This window comes from Nicotiana sylvestris, chromosome 1, assembly GCF_000393655.2.
Source record: "Nicotiana sylvestris chromosome 1, ASM39365v2, whole genome shotgun sequence".
Classification (NCBI taxonomy): domain Eukaryota; kingdom Viridiplantae; phylum Streptophyta; class Magnoliopsida; order Solanales; family Solanaceae; genus Nicotiana; species Nicotiana sylvestris.
The window spans coordinates 59,460,651-59,479,731 of NC_091057.1; the positions used below are offsets into that span (position 1 = coordinate 59,460,651).

At 40.2% G+C, this 19,081-nt stretch overlaps 2 protein-coding genes across 2 annotated transcripts; both read left to right on the plus strand.

Annotated features, from left to right (window-relative positions):
• Positions 1-15,236: 15,236 nt before the first annotated feature.
• Positions 15,237-15,892, plus strand: LOC138870245 (uncharacterized). Its single transcript, XM_070148039.1, has 3 exons — positions 15,237-15,450; positions 15,550-15,734; positions 15,830-15,892. Exons 1-3 carry the CDS (start codon positions 15,237-15,239, stop codon positions 15,890-15,892), a joined length of 462 nt encoding a protein of 153 aa, XP_070004140.1.
• A 1,167-nt stretch (positions 15,893-17,059) lies between these two features.
• LOC138870250 (secreted RxLR effector protein 78-like) lies at positions 17,060-17,434 on the plus strand. The gene has a single exon (XM_070148044.1). The coding sequence runs from the start codon at positions 17,060-17,062 to the stop codon at positions 17,432-17,434; it is 375 nt and encodes a 124-aa protein (XP_070004145.1).
• Positions 17,435-19,081: the final 1,647 nt, after the last annotated feature.

Genomic DNA, 19,081 nt, shown 5'->3' on the forward strand with positions numbered 1-19,081 from the left:
CGCTAGCTCTGTTAGGTGATTTCTGGCTTAGGGGCGTGATCAAATTATGGTTTGGAGGTCCGTAGCTAATTTAGGCTTGGAATGCTGAAAGTTGAATTTTTGAAGTTTCCGGTCCGATAGTGAGATTTTGATCCGAGGGTCAGAATGGAATTCCAGAAGTTGGAGTAGCTCCGTAGTGTTGAATGTGACGTGTGTGCAAAATTTCAGGTTATTCGGACGAGGTTTGATAGACTTTTTGATTGAAAGCGTATTTTGAGAATATTGGAGTTCTTAGACTTGAAATCCATGGTTAATTCGAAGTTCTGATGTTTTTTTAGGTATTCTAAGGATTGGTACAAGTTTGGATAGTTGTTTGTGACTTGTTGGTGCCTTTGGTTGAGGTCCCGTAGGCCTCGGGATGATTTCGGATGGTTGACGGAAGAATTTTGGGAGTTGGAAGGTTGTAGCTTCAGCTGATATCTGTCATAACTGCACTTGCGGTTGGGTTCCGCATGTGCGGAGCCACAGAAGTTGCTATTACATCGCAGAAGAAGAAAAAGGGAGAGCCAGCATAGACCACAGAAGCGGCCGCTCCATCGCAGAAGCGCATCCGCAGAAGTGGACTCCTTGCTCGCAGATGTGGAAACTGTCGCAGAAGCGAGATCTCTTCTCGCACCTGCGGGACCACAGGTGCGGCTCATCTGGTCGCAGATGCGAAACTTGCTGGACAGAATGTTTTAAGTTTTGAAAATGGGACTTCGTCCTATTTTCTATTTTTACAAATTTGGAGCTCAAGGAGAGGTGATCTTCGGGAGATTTTTGAGAGAAATAACGGGGTAAGTGTTCTTAACTTAATTTTTGTTAGATTACTCGAATCTATTACTAGTTTTGGCATTAAATCTGTGAATTTAGTTGGAAGAGTTTCAAAACCCTCTCGGATATATTTGAGGATCGAAATATTATGGGATTTAGATAATTTTGGTATGGTTAGACTCGTGAGAGTGCAAGGTTTTTGGAAATATAAATTTTACTCGATTCCAAGACGTGGGCCCGAGGGGCGTTTTGGTCATTTTTCATAATTTCGCGTATTAGCTTAGACTTTAATTGTAGAATCAGTTACTTGAAGTATTATTTATATTATGAAATTGAATTGAATAGATTTGGGCCATTTGGAGTCGATTACTCGTGGCAAGAGTGTGGTTTCAGATTGATTTTTAAGCCGGTTCGAGGTAAGTAGCTTTTCTAACCTTGTGTCGGGGACTTACCCCTTAGGATTGGTACTGTGACAATTGAAATTTCTTGTACGTAAGGTGACGAGTGCGTACTTGTGCTAATTGTTGAAAATCCGATTTTTTCATTAAGTAACCTTAATTTTGATTTCCCTTTCTATTTATGTTACTTGCACCTTTAAACTTGTTGTTAGTTAGAGAAACATGTCTAATTGACTTAAATGCTTTATTTGCTTCAACTGCCTTATTTGTATTATGTGAAGCATGCTAGGTTATAATTGTCTGTGTTACCTTGTTATGAAACAGAGTTTATTTGAGTATTCCTTGTGCTATTGTTGTGTGTTTTACTTTGGGACTACGGGATGACATCCTGGGAGATCCCCTGTATGCATTTACGATTTGAGCTGAAGTGTGGGATACCGAGAGATCCCCAACACATATATTGAGGATACCAAGAGATCCCTAGCATATATTGAGGATACCGAGAGTTCTTCGGGATACCAAGAGATCCTCGGGATACCAAGAGATCCCTAGCATATATTGAGGATACCGAGAGATCCTCGAGATACTAATAGATATCCATCATACGTTGAGGATACCAAGAGATCCCTAGCATACATTGAGGATACCGAGATATCCTCGGGATACCAAGAGATCCCTGGTATATATTGAGGGTACTAAGAGATCCTCGGGATACTGAGAGATCCCCGGTTATCATCCTTGTTATGAGTGGTACTTCCTGGTGTTTGCCATTATTTCTGTTCCCGTTATTGTACTCCTTATTATCATGTGTAGATTCTTACTGTAGATTTTCAACTGTACTGGTTATATACTGTCATGTCTCATATTCTTTACTTTATGTCAGTAGGGCCCTGACCTTTCTCGTCACTACCCAACCGAGGTTAGGCTTGTCACTTACTTAGTACCATTGTGGTGTACTCATGCCTCTTCTCCATGTACCGCTACTCAGGCCTATAATCTTTGAGGAGGCGACTGCTCTAGAGACTTCGAGGTACATCTGTCACGTCCACAGACCGAGAAGTCCCTTTCTATTCCTGCTTTTAGTATTTTAGCCCTTCTATATTTTTCTGTTCTTATTAGACATTCTGGAGTTAGAGCCATGTAGTATTGATCTTAGCTTGTGATTCGTGGGTTTCCAGGTCTTGGATTTATGTTTTGGTATTGAAAGTTGAACATGGTGTATGTCGAGTGGCACATTTAAACACTATTATTACTTTATTCCTGTTTTAAATTGTTTTACTTTCGCAAATTTTGGTTTTCTTCCACAATTTAGGCTTACCTAGTCGTAGAGACTAGGTGCTGTCACGATGGTTGACAGTGGGTGAACCGGGGTCGTGACAATATATGTCAGAACCCCTACCCCATACCCTAGCAAGCACCCTCATTCCCACCCCATCTCTAACCTAGCAAACCCTAGCCGCCCTACTTCTCTCTCAAACTGTCACAGCCTGAACCCTAGCTACCGCCCACCGAAATCATTTCACGGCTGCGGCTGGTCTCCAAGCCACCCCAAACTCACCCTCTGCAATCTTCACAACCCATTGGACATTAATCCATCACCATTTCCCTCTAAATCACCACTCAAACTTGTCAATTCCATATCTGAGGCCAAACCCTAGTTCATCCAAATTCCTCTAAACTCTCCCAATTTCACACCCTATAATCACCATGCCCCCCTAAACTCAAATTCCCCAACAATTTCTCCAAATAATCCCTTGAACGCGCTGAATCCCAGATCTAAAAAAAATCTAACCTAGTTCCTACATTTTTTAGGCCTTTTGATGGATATTTCTTTGCTTGTTTTGGCTGGAAGCTTGCCCAAGCAGATTACTCTTAACCAGAGTAGTTATTTGGGTCAGTTTCAATCCATCTCGAAGTACCATGTGCCTGGCCAAGGTCGTCGCCTTCCTTGTTCATTGGGTCATTTCAGTCATCGGCTCTTTCCGGTTAAACCTGTACCGTACTTCTTCCTCTTTGGTTTTTGTTCTGTCTGTTTTCTGATTTTTCTTTTAATTCTAATTGTCTGCTTGTCTGAACTTGTTTTGAGTATTTATTTGTTCAAATTAGTCGTTATTATCTACTCGTTTGAATTAATTAGATTTTTATTTGTTTTATTGTATACTTGTTTAGATTAATTTAGATTATTAGCTGTTTAGGTTAAATTTGTCATGATTTTTTTTTCTTATTCTAGTTCTTCTTCTTTTTCTATTTCTTTTTTATTCTGGTGTTTAATTACATGTTTTAGATTTTAGGATTTTGTGTTATCAGTTTGGTTTAAATATTCCATATCCGTTCATCCTTCGTTGTTTGTCTCTTAGAGATAATTTGATTTACATAACATTTTGTTGTTGGTTTGAGTTAGTTTGTCTCCATCCGTTAAAATTATATTTCTAAAATTCAGCATGAAATTGAATCCTTTTAGGCTTGTTTTAAGATTCTAGATGTTCGCCCTTTCAGCTTTGTTGTTTACTATTTGATTTGTTTTACTGATATTTGCCTACTTTGTTTTTTTTTATGATTTATAATTGCCAAACACTTTTAGGGGTCAATTGAAATAAAGGAAAACTTGAGAGGTTTATGTGAAGGGTGAGTAAACATAATAGGATAAAAACCCTTTTGGAAGGTTATAGAATAGGGGGCAGATGACCTCATTTGGCTATCACAAAATGTTGAAACCAATTAGGGGCAGCCAGCTATCCAAGTTGGTTAAAAAGATGCTTTGTGGCTGAAGGAAATTATTCCCTATCCTTTTCAGCACATTACACTCTTGTTAACTATATATAGAACCCTTTCCTCACTCTTAGAGATCAGATTTCCCCTAAAAAGACTACAAAAGTTCTCTGCATTGTTTGATTGGGAATTGGCTGGATTGTTTTCTGATTTTCTTTTCTTTAGCAAGAATTTTGAAAAGCTTTCATTGGGTTGTTGGTTTTCTGGGCTTGAATATGGACTAAAGAAGCTGTGTATCGCTATTTATTTGCTGCCTTTCTCACGCCTTTGCTTTTGTTGAGATCCTTACATCTTTTGTTTTGCCTTTGGTATCCATGTACTCTTATGAACTTCTGAATGGCAAATAAAGATGTACAATATGTTTTTACTTGGTTGTAATAATAAGTTTGAGTGTTAAGGTTATAACTTCATATGTATGTTATTTGCATTAAGTGTGGGTGTTAAAGTTATAATTTTATCCTTCTCATATGTATGTTATTTGCAGCTCATTTGGTTAGCATTTTGTTTTTGTAAATATTCTGAATCTGGATGTTTAGCCTAAACTTAGTATTTATAGGAATGATTAGGTTAGTTCAGTTATTCCATGTATGGTTTTTTTGATTATTTTAAAACTGCCAGGCAGCTATAGTAGTTTATATGGGCTTTACTAGGGCTTACTGGATTTTGAAAGTATTTTGTACAGTCATTTGACAGTTCATAACTAAGTATTAACAATGTTAATTAGTCTATTTTTTTAGCTGAAGTCTTTTCTTTCAAATAATATGTCGTGATTCAAGAATATTATGATCAATTAATCTAGCTAATACTCAATGTTTTACACAGCATATGGACAATATAATTGATTCAACATGTTGATCTCAGTTTTTTTAGCACTGTGTTTGGTATTTGTGTGTTTGAAGCAGCCCGAGTATCAGAAAGGTCTTCAGTTCAGTGTTGGGCCTGGTGTTGGAGTGCATGAGGTATCCTATTTGACACGAGGCCCAAAGCGACCAAATTTTGTTTTCTTTGGTCTTGGGCAAAATTTCGAGCCCAAGAGTCTTCAGCCTCAGTCCTTTTCCTGTTGTGTTTCACGTTTTAAAGAAATGGCTCTAATGTGGGGTCTTATTAAGTTGTTGGGATTGAGGTCAGCTCAGGGCAAGGCAGCTTTAAATCATTTTGGACCTAGTAGGGTCTCCGAGGGGTCTGTTCCTTTTGGGCTCAGTTTCGAGCCCAAGCAGCAGCAATCTGATACTACCCTAATCATAAATTAGGGTCTACTGCTGGCCCGGTTTCTCTCTTGAATAATCAAAGGCCTAGTATTCTATCCATTATTCACTTACAATTAGTATTTAAATTGAATTCCAAACTTAGTTTAAAAATGAATGTTCGTAGTTTGCTTTAGGCATATTTAATATATTATCTTAATTGCATACACGTTCGCGTAACAAAATTACGATTTTAAAAATAAAATCAGAGTATGTGTTCGCGCAACTTTGACTAAACTTTCTTAATAATAATAAAAGCTTTATTAATAGTGGACACGTTCAAGTGACATAATTTTTGACGCGCCAAAAAAATGGGTACACGTACGCGTGACCTGTTTTAAGATAATCTCTTAATTAAAAGAGGCAAATGAACATATTTTCTAAAATGAGTAATTAGACAATCTGAATAAGCCAAGTATGTTCAAAGCGACCGTGCTAAAACTACGGAACCCGCGAATGCCTAACACCTTCTCCCGAGTTAACAGAATTCCTTACCTGGATTTTTGTATTCGTAGACCATCAATAAGAGTCAAACTTCCTCGATTCGGAATTTTAAACCGGTGACTTGAAATACCATAAATTATCCCAAGTGGCGACTCTGAATTTAAGTAAATAATCCCGTTTTGATCATTGTCACTTTAAATGGGAAAACTCTCTTAGGCCCCTCCCGGGGTAGAAAAAGAAGGTGTGACAACCTAGTGCTTTGATACCAACTTGTCACGATCCAAAATCCTAACATGTCGTGATGACGCCAAAGACATTATTAGGCAAGCCCATAATCATATAACAACTACACATATGAATTAAAAACATGATTTAATAAGCCCAACAGTGGAAAGTCTAAAAAATAACTGATAAAAAAACTGTAATTCAACTACAACAATCCCAAAATCCTGGTGTTACCGAGTACATAAGCTACTAAATGTCAACATAGTTTGAAACTCTAGTACAAGTGTCTGAGAAAACTAGAACAATACTTAATGAAATGAAATGAAGGAGAGTCAAGGTCTGCAAGAGTCATGGGAGCTACCTCAAAGTCTCCGTACATGTTCTAGCACTACTCTAGAAATCACTGGGTCTAGATGTACCAGGATCTGCAAATGAAGTGCAGAGTGTAGTATGTGTAAAACTGACCCAATGAACTTAATAAGTAACAAGACTTACCTTGGGTTGAAAGTAGTGACGAGCTCAGAAGGATACAACCCGAATCAAATTAATGACAACACAAATATAACAAATATAATGACAGTAATAAATTAGAATAACTTCCATATTCAGCTCGTTCACAGTATAGAAATTTAGGCATGCTTTCAAGTTCAACAATGTCAGCCCAACACTGATAAAATAGCTAGCATGAGGAATATTATATCTCTATGCCTACATGTCAAATATGCATGTCAATTATAATGTACCACAATGATAATTATAGGTACTCACACTTTCATAGTACTCAATCTGTCTATCTCAATTCACACTCATCACACACAACCACTTTGCATTGTACAAGTGTCTATCATCAGTGCCCCTCACAAAAGCATGTGTATATAAATCATTGTGTCTGCGCTCACTGTTGGTATGTCAGACTCCGTAGGAGCAGATCCTGCCCAAGAGCTAACATAAAGCCTATAAGGAATGCTGCGGCGTGCAACACTATCCACAATAATAAATAAGCCAATAAGGCATACTACGACGTGCTGCCCGATCCATAATAATGATAATAGTAATAAATCCAGTATGGCCTGTTGCGGCGTGTACCCCGATCCATAAATATCAGTCACAATCCGGCTCTTAGGCCCTAACTCAGTCATCAATCTCTCTAGTCTCAAAGGCTCACAAATCTCATATCACTAAGCACAAAACAATGATAACATGATGTAAGAATAAATGATAATATAGACTTAGGTCTGATATGCAAATGAATAAATATGATTGAGTATATAATTGTAGTGTAAGAAAATAACTCAATAGTAGAAATAACCTCAGTGAGTCCCAACAGAATAAGCACATAGCTTGGACATAATTTCTAACATGAATTATAGCTCAATTACTCTACCACGTAGGAATTATAAGAATAAAACAAGACTAGGTAACTATACACCACCACCGAATCAACTGAGTCATAATTACCACGGTGCACTCCCACACGCCTGTCACCTAGCATGTGCATTACCCAACACCAACCATATAATACGTATTCCAAGGATTCATACCCTCAGTGCCAAGTTAACAAGTGTTACTTACCTCAATGTGTGCAAATCAATGCTTTAACAAACCCTTGCCTTGCGAATCGGCCTCCAAACGACTCGAGTCAAGTCATAAACAACTTAATATAAACAATACAAGCTATAGGAGTCGACACCATACGATAAAGCTAAGTTCTTTAATCAAACTAAAAAAGTCAACCACGAGCTCACGCATCGGAATCCGACAAAATCACAAATATCTAAGTACCCATTCAATAATGAGGCCAACCATACCAAAATCATATAATTTCAACCATAGATCAAACCTCAAATCCCCAAATCATACTCTCCAATATATAGACCACAAATCCCCCAAGTTTCACCTTAAATACACATAATCTAGGTTTAGAAAACAATGGGTATTCAATATTAATGGATAAAAATGACCAAAATTTGCTTACCTCTTGAAATATAGTGAAATCCATATCCAAAATCGCCCCTAGCCGAGCTTCTAAAGTCCAAAAATAAAATAAATCTCTAACCCTAATCTATATCATTCTCCCTAGCATTCCCGCTTATGCAAGCTCATCAGCCGCATCTGCAGCTCTGCTTTTGCATAAATCCCTTTGCTTCTACAAGAATTCATTAACCTCCCCGACCAACCGCTTCGGCGGCCAAATCCTGCTTCTGCAGGTCTTCTTCAACGGTACAAGCCCCGCACCTATGGGATAGCACTTGCGAAATCCCTCCGCTTCTGCGATCTATTGCTACTGACCAAAATCCGCATCACTGCTAACTTCGTCGTATCTACGGGCTCGCAGATGCAGAAAGGACCTTGCACCTGTGACCACTACCAAACTTCACTCAGGACCGCATCTACGACCCTAAGGCTGCTTCTACGACTCCATACTTACGGCCAAAGCCTTGCATGTGCTGTTGCACCAGAATTGAAACATAGTAAATTTTCCATAAGTCCAAAACTCAATCTGAAATCCATCAGAATCTCACTTGAGGCCCTCGAGACCCCATCCAAACATACCAACACATCCTAAAACATCATACAAGCTTAGTCGAAACCTCAAATCACATCAAACTATATCAAAACACGAATTGCACCTCAATTCAAGCCTATTTAAACTAATGGATTTCCAACTTCTACAATTAATGCCTAAACCTATCGATCAAAATTCGATTGACCTCAAATTTTGCACACAATTCATAAGTGACAAAACGGACCTATTTTGAAATAAAGATTCAAGCCCAGTATCAACAAAGTTAACTTTTGGTCAAACTTTTCAACCTTCCAAACCTTCAACGTTTTAACTTTCTCCAATTCGAGCAAAAATGACCTATAGACCTCCATATCAATATACTGACATACTCCTAGGTCCAAAATTACCATGGAAAGCTATCATAACCATCAAAACTCCATTTTGTAGCCGTTTACACCTAAGTGAACATCCGGTAAAATCTTTTAACTTAAGCTTCCACCTTGGGACTAAGTATCCCTATTCATTTCGAAACATCCCTGGAATAAAAAAAAACTAACTTGACAAGTCACATAACCATAAATAAATATAGAATAAGCAATAAATAGGGGAACATGGATACAATACTCAAATGACCGGCTGAGTTGTTACTTTAAAGTACGGAGGGTGATGCGTACATTTGATTGCTTATTATCATTTATCACATAATGTGAGGTTGATAGTAAAAGTACCAATGGTAATATCGTTCCATTTAATTTATGATATTACATGGCGAGGACAGGAGTACAAGCAGAAGGGTAATTCCGTTCCGTTGTTGATTTTATTTGTTTGCTTGATTTCCTGATTGATTATTTAAATTGTTGCATTATTATTGTTTTTTGAAAAAATGTTATTCGGTGAATTTTGTTCTTGTCGTTCTTATCGTACTCCCCTTTTTATATGTCCTCTCTGAGTTAATATTTTAATTATCCTTCTTATTGTTTTGTTACTTCATATACATACATATATATATATATATGCCTATACAGGATTTACGTAGGTATCTTATCATAGCCTCGTCACTACCAATCAGTGCAGGCTCGACACTAACGGAGTATATTGGGTCGGTTGTACTCATGCTATACTTCTACACTTTTTGTGCAGATATTGGTGTTGGTTCAAGCGACGTCCAGTGGTGCTTTTGCTCAGATTCGGTAGTATTGGAGACTTGAGGTATAGCTGTACGATGCCCGTAGCTCAGAAGTCCCCTTTTTTATCCAGTTTTACTGTTTATTTAGTTCCAATCAATTGTACTTTGTTTCAGACTATATATGTAGTATTCTAGTTGCTCATGTACTTTGGAAGGGTTGTGGTTGAAATCGGAATACTTAGTCCCTTAAGTTGGCCTTAAAAGGCTAAGTTTGACTTCGATCAATATTCTGAGTAAACGACCTCGGAATCAGGATTTTACGGTTCTATTAGGTTTGTATGATAATTTCAAACTTGGGTTTATGTTCGGATCGGTTTTGGGATGGCTCGGGAGCATTTTTGCGCCTAATAGTGAAAGTTGGTTCTTTGAAGGTTTTTGAAGTTCGTTTTTGTTTGGAGTAGATTTTTGTGATATCGAGGTCTGAATGGATTTCTAAGACCGGGAATAGTTTTGTAATGTCATTTATGACTTGCATGCAAAATTTGGCGTCATTCCGAGTAGTCTATGTATGATTCGGCACGTTCAGATCAAATTGAATAACTTGAAGTTCGTAGTTTTTATTCAATTGGTTTGGGGTGTGATTCTTAGTTTTAATGTTGTTTGGTGCATTTCGAGAGTTCGAGCGACTCTATTTTATGATTCTACACTTGTTGGTATGTTTGGGCAGGGCCTCGGGGGCCTGAGGTGCTAATCGGAGGAGGCTTGGACCAAGTTAGAACTTGGGAGCAATAGCTTAAGCTTCAAGATGATTTCGTAATCGCGCTTGTGCTTGGTGAGCCGCAGGTTCGAGCTCATAGGTGCGAGCCACGAGCCACAGAAGTGAACTAGTGAAGGCTGTCGGTAGTCTAGAAGTTCACCGATGTGTTTCCTTCTAACCATCCAAAAATGCCGCCAGATCGTAATATCGACTTCAGTATCGATTTGGCTCCAGGTACCCAGCCTATATCAATCACATCGTACCGTATGGCTCCGAAAGAGTTGAAGGAGTTAAAGGAGTAGCTTGAGGAGTTGCTAGCAAAGGGGTTCATCAGACCAAGTGTATCAACTTGGGGTGCGCCAGTGTTATTTGTGAAGAAAAAAGATAGGACCATGCACATGTGCATTGATTATCGGCACTTGAACAAAGTTACTATTTAGGACAAGTACCCATTGCCATGTATTGATGATTTCTTTGACTAGTTGCATGGTGCTAGGGTGTTATCTAAGATCGACTTGAGATCAGGGTACCATCGGTTGAGGATTTGGGACTCGGATGTTCCGAAGACAGCTTTTCATACTAGATATGGACGTTATGAGTTTCTAGTGATGTCCTTTGGCTTGTCTAATGCCCCAGCGGCGTTTATGGATTTGATGAATAGGGTGTTCAGGCCTTATATTAATTCGTTTGTCATAGTCTTCATTGATGACATTTTTATCTACTTGTATAGCATGAGCAGCATTTGAGAGGGGTACTTCAGACCTTGCGGGAATAGCAACTATATGCTAAGTTCACCAAGTGTGAGTTTTGGCTAGATTCGGTGGCATTCTCGGGGCATGTTTATCAAATGAGGGTATTAAGGTGTATTCCAAGATCATGAAGGCAGTTCAGAGTTGGCCTCATCCCACTTCGGCGACTGAGATCAGGAGTTTCTTGGGGTTAGGAGGTTATTATCGTTGGTTTATGGAGGGCTTCTCATCCATTGCAGCACCTTTGACTAGATTGACCTAGAAGGGTGCTCCGTCCCGTTGGTACGATGATTGTGAGGAGAGCTTTTAGAAGCTCAAGACAGCTTTGACTACTACACCAGTTCTAGTGTTGCCTTCTGATTTGGGGATGTATACGGTGTATTGCGAAGCTTCACACGTTGGCTTGGGTTGTGTACTGATCCAGGAGGGCGAGTTATTGTATGTTCTTTACGTTAGGTGAAGATTCATGAGAAGAATTACCATATGCACGATCTAGAGTTAGCCACTATTATTCATGCTCTTAATATCTGGAGGTATTATCTTTATGGGGTGTCTTGTGAGGTTTACAATGATCATTGAAGCTTGCAACATCTGTTCAAACAAAGGGAACTCAATTTGAGGCAGCACAAATGTCTTGAGTTACTGAAAGATTATGACATCACCATTCTTTATCATCCATGCAAGGCAAATATGGTCGCGAATGCCTTAAGAATAAAAGAAGAGAGTATGGGTAGCTTGGAAATTATTTCAGTTGAGGAGAGGCCACTAGCTTTGGACATTCAGCCCTTGGCTAAAAGACTTGTGAGGTTGGATATTTTAGAGCCCAACCGAGTTCTTGCATTCGTCGTTGCTCAGTCTTCACTATTAGAGCAGATCAAGGCTCGACAGTTTGATGATCCGCATTTGATAGTTCTCAAAAAGACGGTGCTATAGGGTGGTGCCAAGGAGATTTCCATCGGCGATGATGGTGTTCTGCGACTCTAGTGTCATATATGTGTTCCTAATGTCGATAACTTGAGAGGGAGGATTCTCGAGGAGGCACACAGTTCTCAGTATTCCATTCATCCAGGTGCTACGAAGATGTATTGCGACCTGAGATAGCATTACTGGTAGTGGCAGATGAAGAAAGACATAGTTGAGTATGTAGCCAGGTGCCTAAATTGTCAGCAAGTTATATAAGAGCACCAGAGGCCAGGCGGTCTACTCCAGCAGATGACTATATCGGGGTGTAAATAAGAGCATATTACTATGGACTTCGTAGTTGGGTTATCGCGGACCTTGGGGATGTTTGATGCAGTTTGGGTCATTATCGACAGGTTGACCAAGTTGGAACACTTCATTCTAGTTGTGACTACGTATACTTCAGAGAGGATGGACCAAGTTTATATTTAGGAGATAGTTCGGTTGCATGGTGTGCCTGTTTCCATCATATCAGATAGAGGCCCTCATTTTACTTTGCATTTTTTTAGAGCTATACAAAGTGAGTTGGGGACCCATGTAGAGCTCAGCACCATATTTCATCCACAGACCAACAGGCAGTCGGAGCAGATAGTTCAAATCCTGGATGACATGATCAGAGCATGTGTGATTGACTTTGAAGGGTAGTGGGATCGATTCTTGCCTTTAGCCGAGTTTGCTTACAATAACAGTTATCGGTCCAACATCGAGATGGCTCTATTTGAGGCTTTATATGGTCGACGTCGTTTCCCCATAGGGTGGTTCGAGCCCGGCGAGGCTAAGTTATATGGTACTGATTTAGTAAAGGATGCCTTGGACAAGGTAAAGTTAATTCAGGAGCGACTTCGCACAGCACAGTCCAGACAGAAGAGTTACATGTATCGGAAGGCGCGTGATTTATTATTTATGATGGGTGAGAAGGTTCTCTTGAAAGTCTCGCCGATGAAGGAGATCAAGAGATTCGGAAAGAAGGGCAAGTTGAGCCCAAGGTTTATAGGCCCATTTGAGGTGTTGAGACGAGTTAGGGAAGGTTTCTTATGAGCTTGCCTTACCCCCAGCCTATCAAAAGTTCATCCGATTTCCCACGTGTTTATGCTCCAGAGGTATCATGCTGACTTGTCATATGTGTTGGACTTCAACACGATTTAGTTAGAATAGAGCCTGTGTTATGAGGAGGAGCCAGTTTCCATTGTTGCTAGGCTGGTTCGCCAGTTGAGATCCAAGAGGATTTCCATGGTAAAGGTTCAGTGGAGGGGCTAACCAGTTAAGGAGGGGACTTAGGAGTCCGAGGAGGACATGCGGAGCAGATATCCACACTTATTCAATACTCCAGGCATGATTCTAAACCTGTTTGAGGATAAATATTTTTTTAAGAGGTGGAGAATATAGTGACCCGACCAGTCGTTTTGCTTTATAGAACTCCGTTCCCCTAAATAAGACTTCCCGTACATGCTTTTACTATTTTATGACTTGCAGGGATGCTTAGTTCGGGATTTGAAATGGTTCGGGTTGAAATCGGAACACTTGGTTCTTTTAGTTGGCCCTAAAAGACTAAGTTTGACTTCGGTCAACATTTTGAGTAAATGACCTCAGAATCAGGATTTGATGGCTCTAATAGGTTCATTTGATGATTTCGACTTGGGCATATGTTCAAATCAGGTTTTGGATTACCCGGAAGCGTTTTGGCGCCTAATAGTGAAAGTTGGTTCTTTGAAGGTTTTTGACTTTGAATTTGGTTTGCAGTAGATTTTTGTTATATGCAAGTCCGAATGGGATTCCGAGACCATGAATAGTTCTGTAATGTTATTTAAGACTTGCATGCAAAATTTGGCATCATTCCGAGTAGTCTAAGTGAATCATTGAATTCAAATCCACATTGCACTTCTCCAGATATCTTTGTTGCTTGTTGTGGTATATATATAATTTTAGATTAATCTCCAGCGAACTCTTTAGAGGCGATATCCCCTTTTCCTGCGAATTTGAATTCCAAACCGTTCCCAATTCAAAAGTTGCTCCATCATTTTTTTTCAAGAACCTCATTGAGCGTTCTTTTGAAAGATTGGTATTTAATATTTGTCTGATAGAAATCAATTCTCGTCCTTTAATCTCATCACCACGGTAATTTTTTCGCAAGTATTCTTGATCAATATTTCATTTTATAAGCTTTATTTTCTGAATATCATTTTTTTACATTTGATTTTTGCGTTTGTATCAGAATATTTGTTCTTGTTCTGAAATTTCAAAAATTGGTAAGAAAAGATACACACTGATTGAGATTGTGATATTTTAACGTGAACAATCAACAAGAATATCTGAGATTTTGAAAACTAAACAACACTCTTCGTCGGCGACGAACTTGCTTCTCTCCATCTCCCTTTTCTCCGGCGAAATCTATTCCTAGGGAATTTCTTGGAAACTTTGCAAAATCTATGGTCTGTAGATCTTTGGCTTCGAAACCTTCTTTAAAATTGCATACTAACATCTACGAATAAGACTTTTTTGCTTACATTCAAAACTATTTCCTTTTCGTAATTTCTGAATTCACTCCAAGTTTTGAGAATATACTCCGATAATCGGAGCCTTATTGAAATAGTTAGTCTCTCTGTTTAATCTTATTCTCTAAATAGTTTAGTATCCTTTTTGTTCTTTAATTAAAGTACTATTTAAATTACCTTTTTGACAAATAATATTTTAAAGTTATGATTATCGAATTAAGATTTTTCGACTACTACTGCGATTGCTATATTTCGGCAAACGAAGTTCTCAATTCCTTTCTTCACACGGGTTCCTAGACCAAATATCCCCACTAGTTTTCCACCCTTATTCCCTCTTTTTTTACTTTTCTTTGCTTTTGTTGGGGCTCCACCGGTGGTAGCGGAGGCAACACTTTTTTTGGTTCTTGTATTTCAGGTAATATGTGGTGGCTATTGGAGACGAACGAGGAGCGGGCACGCATCATAGGAGGGCTGCTAGGTGCCGCATCAGTGTCGTGTACACCAGAGACAACTTCCAAGTTCTTTACCTACCGTTTTCCTATTCTCCTTCCCCTCGCGTCAGTTAAATTGTTACCTTTTAGTTCGCGTTAGTGTTAGCTTTCTATTAACTTCAACTTGTTTTCTCCTAGTCTGGTCTGTTTGCCTAGTGTGTATGAGTGATTCTCCTTAGTTTGTTATAGGTATAGTGGTTGTAGTATGGGATGGTAGAGCAAGGTCATATCCTTGGGAAGGCTAGGGGGCGGAACGGGAGGTAGGGCAGGGTCAGAGGGTGGGATGGGAGACAAGGAAGGTAAGGGGCACAAGGGTGCCTGTAGGTTGAGAATTGGGTCATGGAACATAGGTACATTGGCGAGTAAGTTTATAGAGTTGGCGAGGATTCTAGAGAAGGGGAAGGTAAATATAGCAAGTTTTCAAGAGACTCGATGGGTAGGATCGAGGGCGAGAAATGTAGACGAGTATAAGTTGTGGTACTCTGGAGTCCTAAATGGTAAGAATGGTGTAGGCATTTTTGTGGATAGGGAACTTAGAGAGTCTGTGATAGAGGTTAGGTAGGTGAATGATAGGTTAATGTCTATTATGTTGTTAGTTGGAGAGTCCACCCTAAATGTTGTTAGTGCGTATGCGCCACAAACAGGCTTGGATGAGGAGCTCAAGAGGGGCTTCTGGGAGAGGTTGGATGAGATCGTGTGTAGTATTCCGCCTGCTGAGAGGTTATTTATAGAAGGGGATTTTAATGGACATATTGGGTCGACTGCAAACGACTATGGAAAGGTGCATGGTGGCTTTGGTTTTGGGAATAGGAACGCATGAGGAATATCGCTGTTGGATTTTGCAAGGGCATTTGAGCTTGTGATTGCTAACTCTAGTTTCCCAAAGAGGGAGGAGCATTTGGTTACTTCTCCGAGCATGATGGCAAAGACTCAGATTGACTATCTACTCCTTAGGAGGTGTGACATAGGGTTGTGTAAGGATTGCAATGTTATCCTGGGTGAGACCATCGCGATGCAGCATAGGCTCTTGGTGATGGACGTCGGCATTATGATGAAAAGGTAGAAGAGGACTGCACGCGGTTGACCGAGGATCACGTGGGGAGCCTTGACTAAGGATAACACTCAGGAGTTGGACGGGAGGCTATCGGCCGTGGGAGCCTGGAAGAGTAGTGGGGACACGAGCGTTATATGGTCAACCATGGCGGATTATATATTGGAGGCAGCGAGAAAGGTGTTAGGGGTCTCGAAGGGTTTCGCTTGCGAGCACAAAGGCGACTGGTAGTGGAATGAAATGTTCTAAGGTAAAGTGGAAGAGAAGAAGGCGGCATACCTGAAGTTAGTAGGGAGCACATGCGAGGTTGAGAGGAGTGTGAATAGGGAGAGGTATAAAGTAGCTAGGAAGGAGACAAAAATGGCAGTCACGAGGCTAAGTCTATGGCTTTTAGTCATCTGTACGAGGATCTAGGGGCCAAAGGCAGGGAGAAGAAATTATTCCAGCTGGTTAAGGAGAGGGAGAGGAAGGCGCGGGATCTGGATCAAGTAAGGTGCATCAAAGACGAGGACGGTAGAGTATTGATGGGAGAGGTCCAGATTAAGCAAAGATGGCAAACTTACTTTCATAAACTTCTGAATGATGAAGGGGAGCAGGATATTGTGCTTGGTGAGTTGGGGTGTTCTGAGAGCCATCGCAATTTTGGGTACTGTAGGCGCATCAAGGTCGGGGAGGTCGTGAGAGCTATGTAAAAGATGAGCAGGGGTAGAGCTACCGAGCCTAACAATATTCCGGTATAATTTTGGAGGTGTGTGGGTAGAGTAGGTCTGGAGTGGCTAACATGGTTATTTAATGTTGTTTTAAGGATGAAGAGGATGCCAGACGAGTAGAGGTGGAGTACAGGGGTTCCGTTGTACAAGAAAAAAGGTGACATCCAGAGTTGCAATAATTATAGGGGTATCAAACTATTGAGTCATACCATGAAAGTGTGTGAGAGGGTAGTAGAAGCAAGGGTGAGGAGGACAGTGTCTGTATCAGACAACTAGTTCGGTTTCATGTCGGGCCATTCTACTACGGTAGCTATCCACCTTATTAAGAGGTTGGTGGAACAGTACATGGATAGGAAGAAGGATCTGCACATGGTATTTATTGATTTGGAGAAAGCATATGACAAGGTTCCTAGAGAGGTTCTTTGGAGATGCCTAGAGGCTAAAGGTGTGTTAATTGCTTACATTAGGGCAATTAAGGACATGTATGATGGAGCTAAAACTCGGGCTAGGATAGTAGGAGGCGACTCCGAGCATTTTTTGGTTGTTATGGGGTTACACCAAGGATCTGCGCTCAGCCCATTCCTGTTTGCTCTGGTGATAGATGCACTGACACACTATGTTCAAGGAGAGGTGCCATGGTGTATGTTATTCGCTGATGACATTGTTCTAATTGACGAGATGCAGAGTGGCATTAACGAGAGGCTGGAGGTTTGGAGATAGGACCTTGAGTCAAAGGGTTTTAAGTTGAGCAGGACGAAGATGGAATATCTTGAGTGTAAGTTCAGTGCCAAGCCTAGGGAAGAGGGCATGGACATAAGGCTTGGATCGCAGGTCATTTCCAAGAGAGGCAGTTTCAAGTACCTCGAGTAAGTTATCCATGGGGTTGGGGATATCGACGAGGATGTCACACACCGTATAGGGGTGGGGTGGACAAAATTGAGGTTAGCATCTGGAGTCTTCTGTGATTAGAAAGTGCCTCCGCTACTTAAAGGTAAGTTTTATATAGTGGTGGTTAGGTCGGCCATATTGTATGGGGCTGAGTGTTGACCAGTTAAGAACTCACATACCTAGAAGATGAAAGTAGCAGAAATGAGGATATTCAGAGGAGGAGCTTGGATGCCCCGGTAAGGCGGTGCGAGTGGTTGGCGTTGGTGGATATGAGGAGAGGTAGAGGGCAGCCTAAGAAGTATTAGGTAGAGTTGATCAGGCGGGATATGACGAGACTTAAGATCTCCGAGGACATGGCACTTGATAGGAAGCTTTGGAGGTCGAGCATTAAGGGTGTGGGTTAGGAGGTAGTTGAGCATATTTAGTCTTCCAGTTTGAGGTTAGGCTGATAGAATTTAGTCTTAGACTACTATTGGTTAGGGTTGTGTTTACACTACTCTTCTGTTTCATCTATTCATTGTTTCTTATGTTGTGTTATTATTTCCATGATGGTACTGATATATTTTCTTGCCACGACCCAAGTTCGCCCTCCGTGAACTGTCGTGACGATACCTAGTCTCTATGACAGGGTAAGCCTAACAATTACGAAAAAAGAAATAGAAATGCGGAAAAACTAATAAAAACTGGAGATAAGCAAATATAGAAACGTTTAAGATGTTGCTCAGCATATATTGATACAAGATTTCAAAAACTAAACAACTTCCCAAAACTCGGAATCTAATGAAATCACAAGTTGTTGAATAACTACAAGTGTCTAACTCCAGAATGTCTAAACAAAAGTAAATACAGAAGGGCTAATACTATGAGAGGGAATGGAAAGGGACTCCTCGGTCTGCGGACACAACAGATATACCTCGAAGTCTTTAGAGAATCGCCTCGCCTCAAGGGTAGTAGGACTGAGTCGAAGTACCTGGATTTGCACATGAAAAACATGCGCAGAAAGGGCATGAGTACCCAACCCAGGTTAGGCTGAGGTTAATTATTTAATCTCAATAGGGCCCTGAACTTCCTCATCACTACCCAACCGAGGTTAGGCTTGGCACTTACTGAGTACTGTTGTGGTGTACTCATGCCTTTTCTGCGCATGTTTTTCATGTGTAGATCCAGGTACCGCCACTCATGCCTCTTCGAGGTACATTTTCCGCGTCCGCAGACCGAGAAGTCCATTTCTATTCCTGCTTTTAGTATTCAGTCCTTCTGTATTTTTCTGTTCTTATTCGACATTCCGGAGTTAGAGCTATGTAGTATTGATCTTAGCTTGTGATACATGGGTTTTCGGGTCTTGGATTTATGTTTTGGTATTGAGAGTAAAACATGGTGTAAGCCGAACGACACATTTAAACATTGTTACTACTTTATTTCTGTTTTAAATTATTTACTTCCGCAAATTTTGGTTTTTCTTCTGCAAATTAGGCTTAC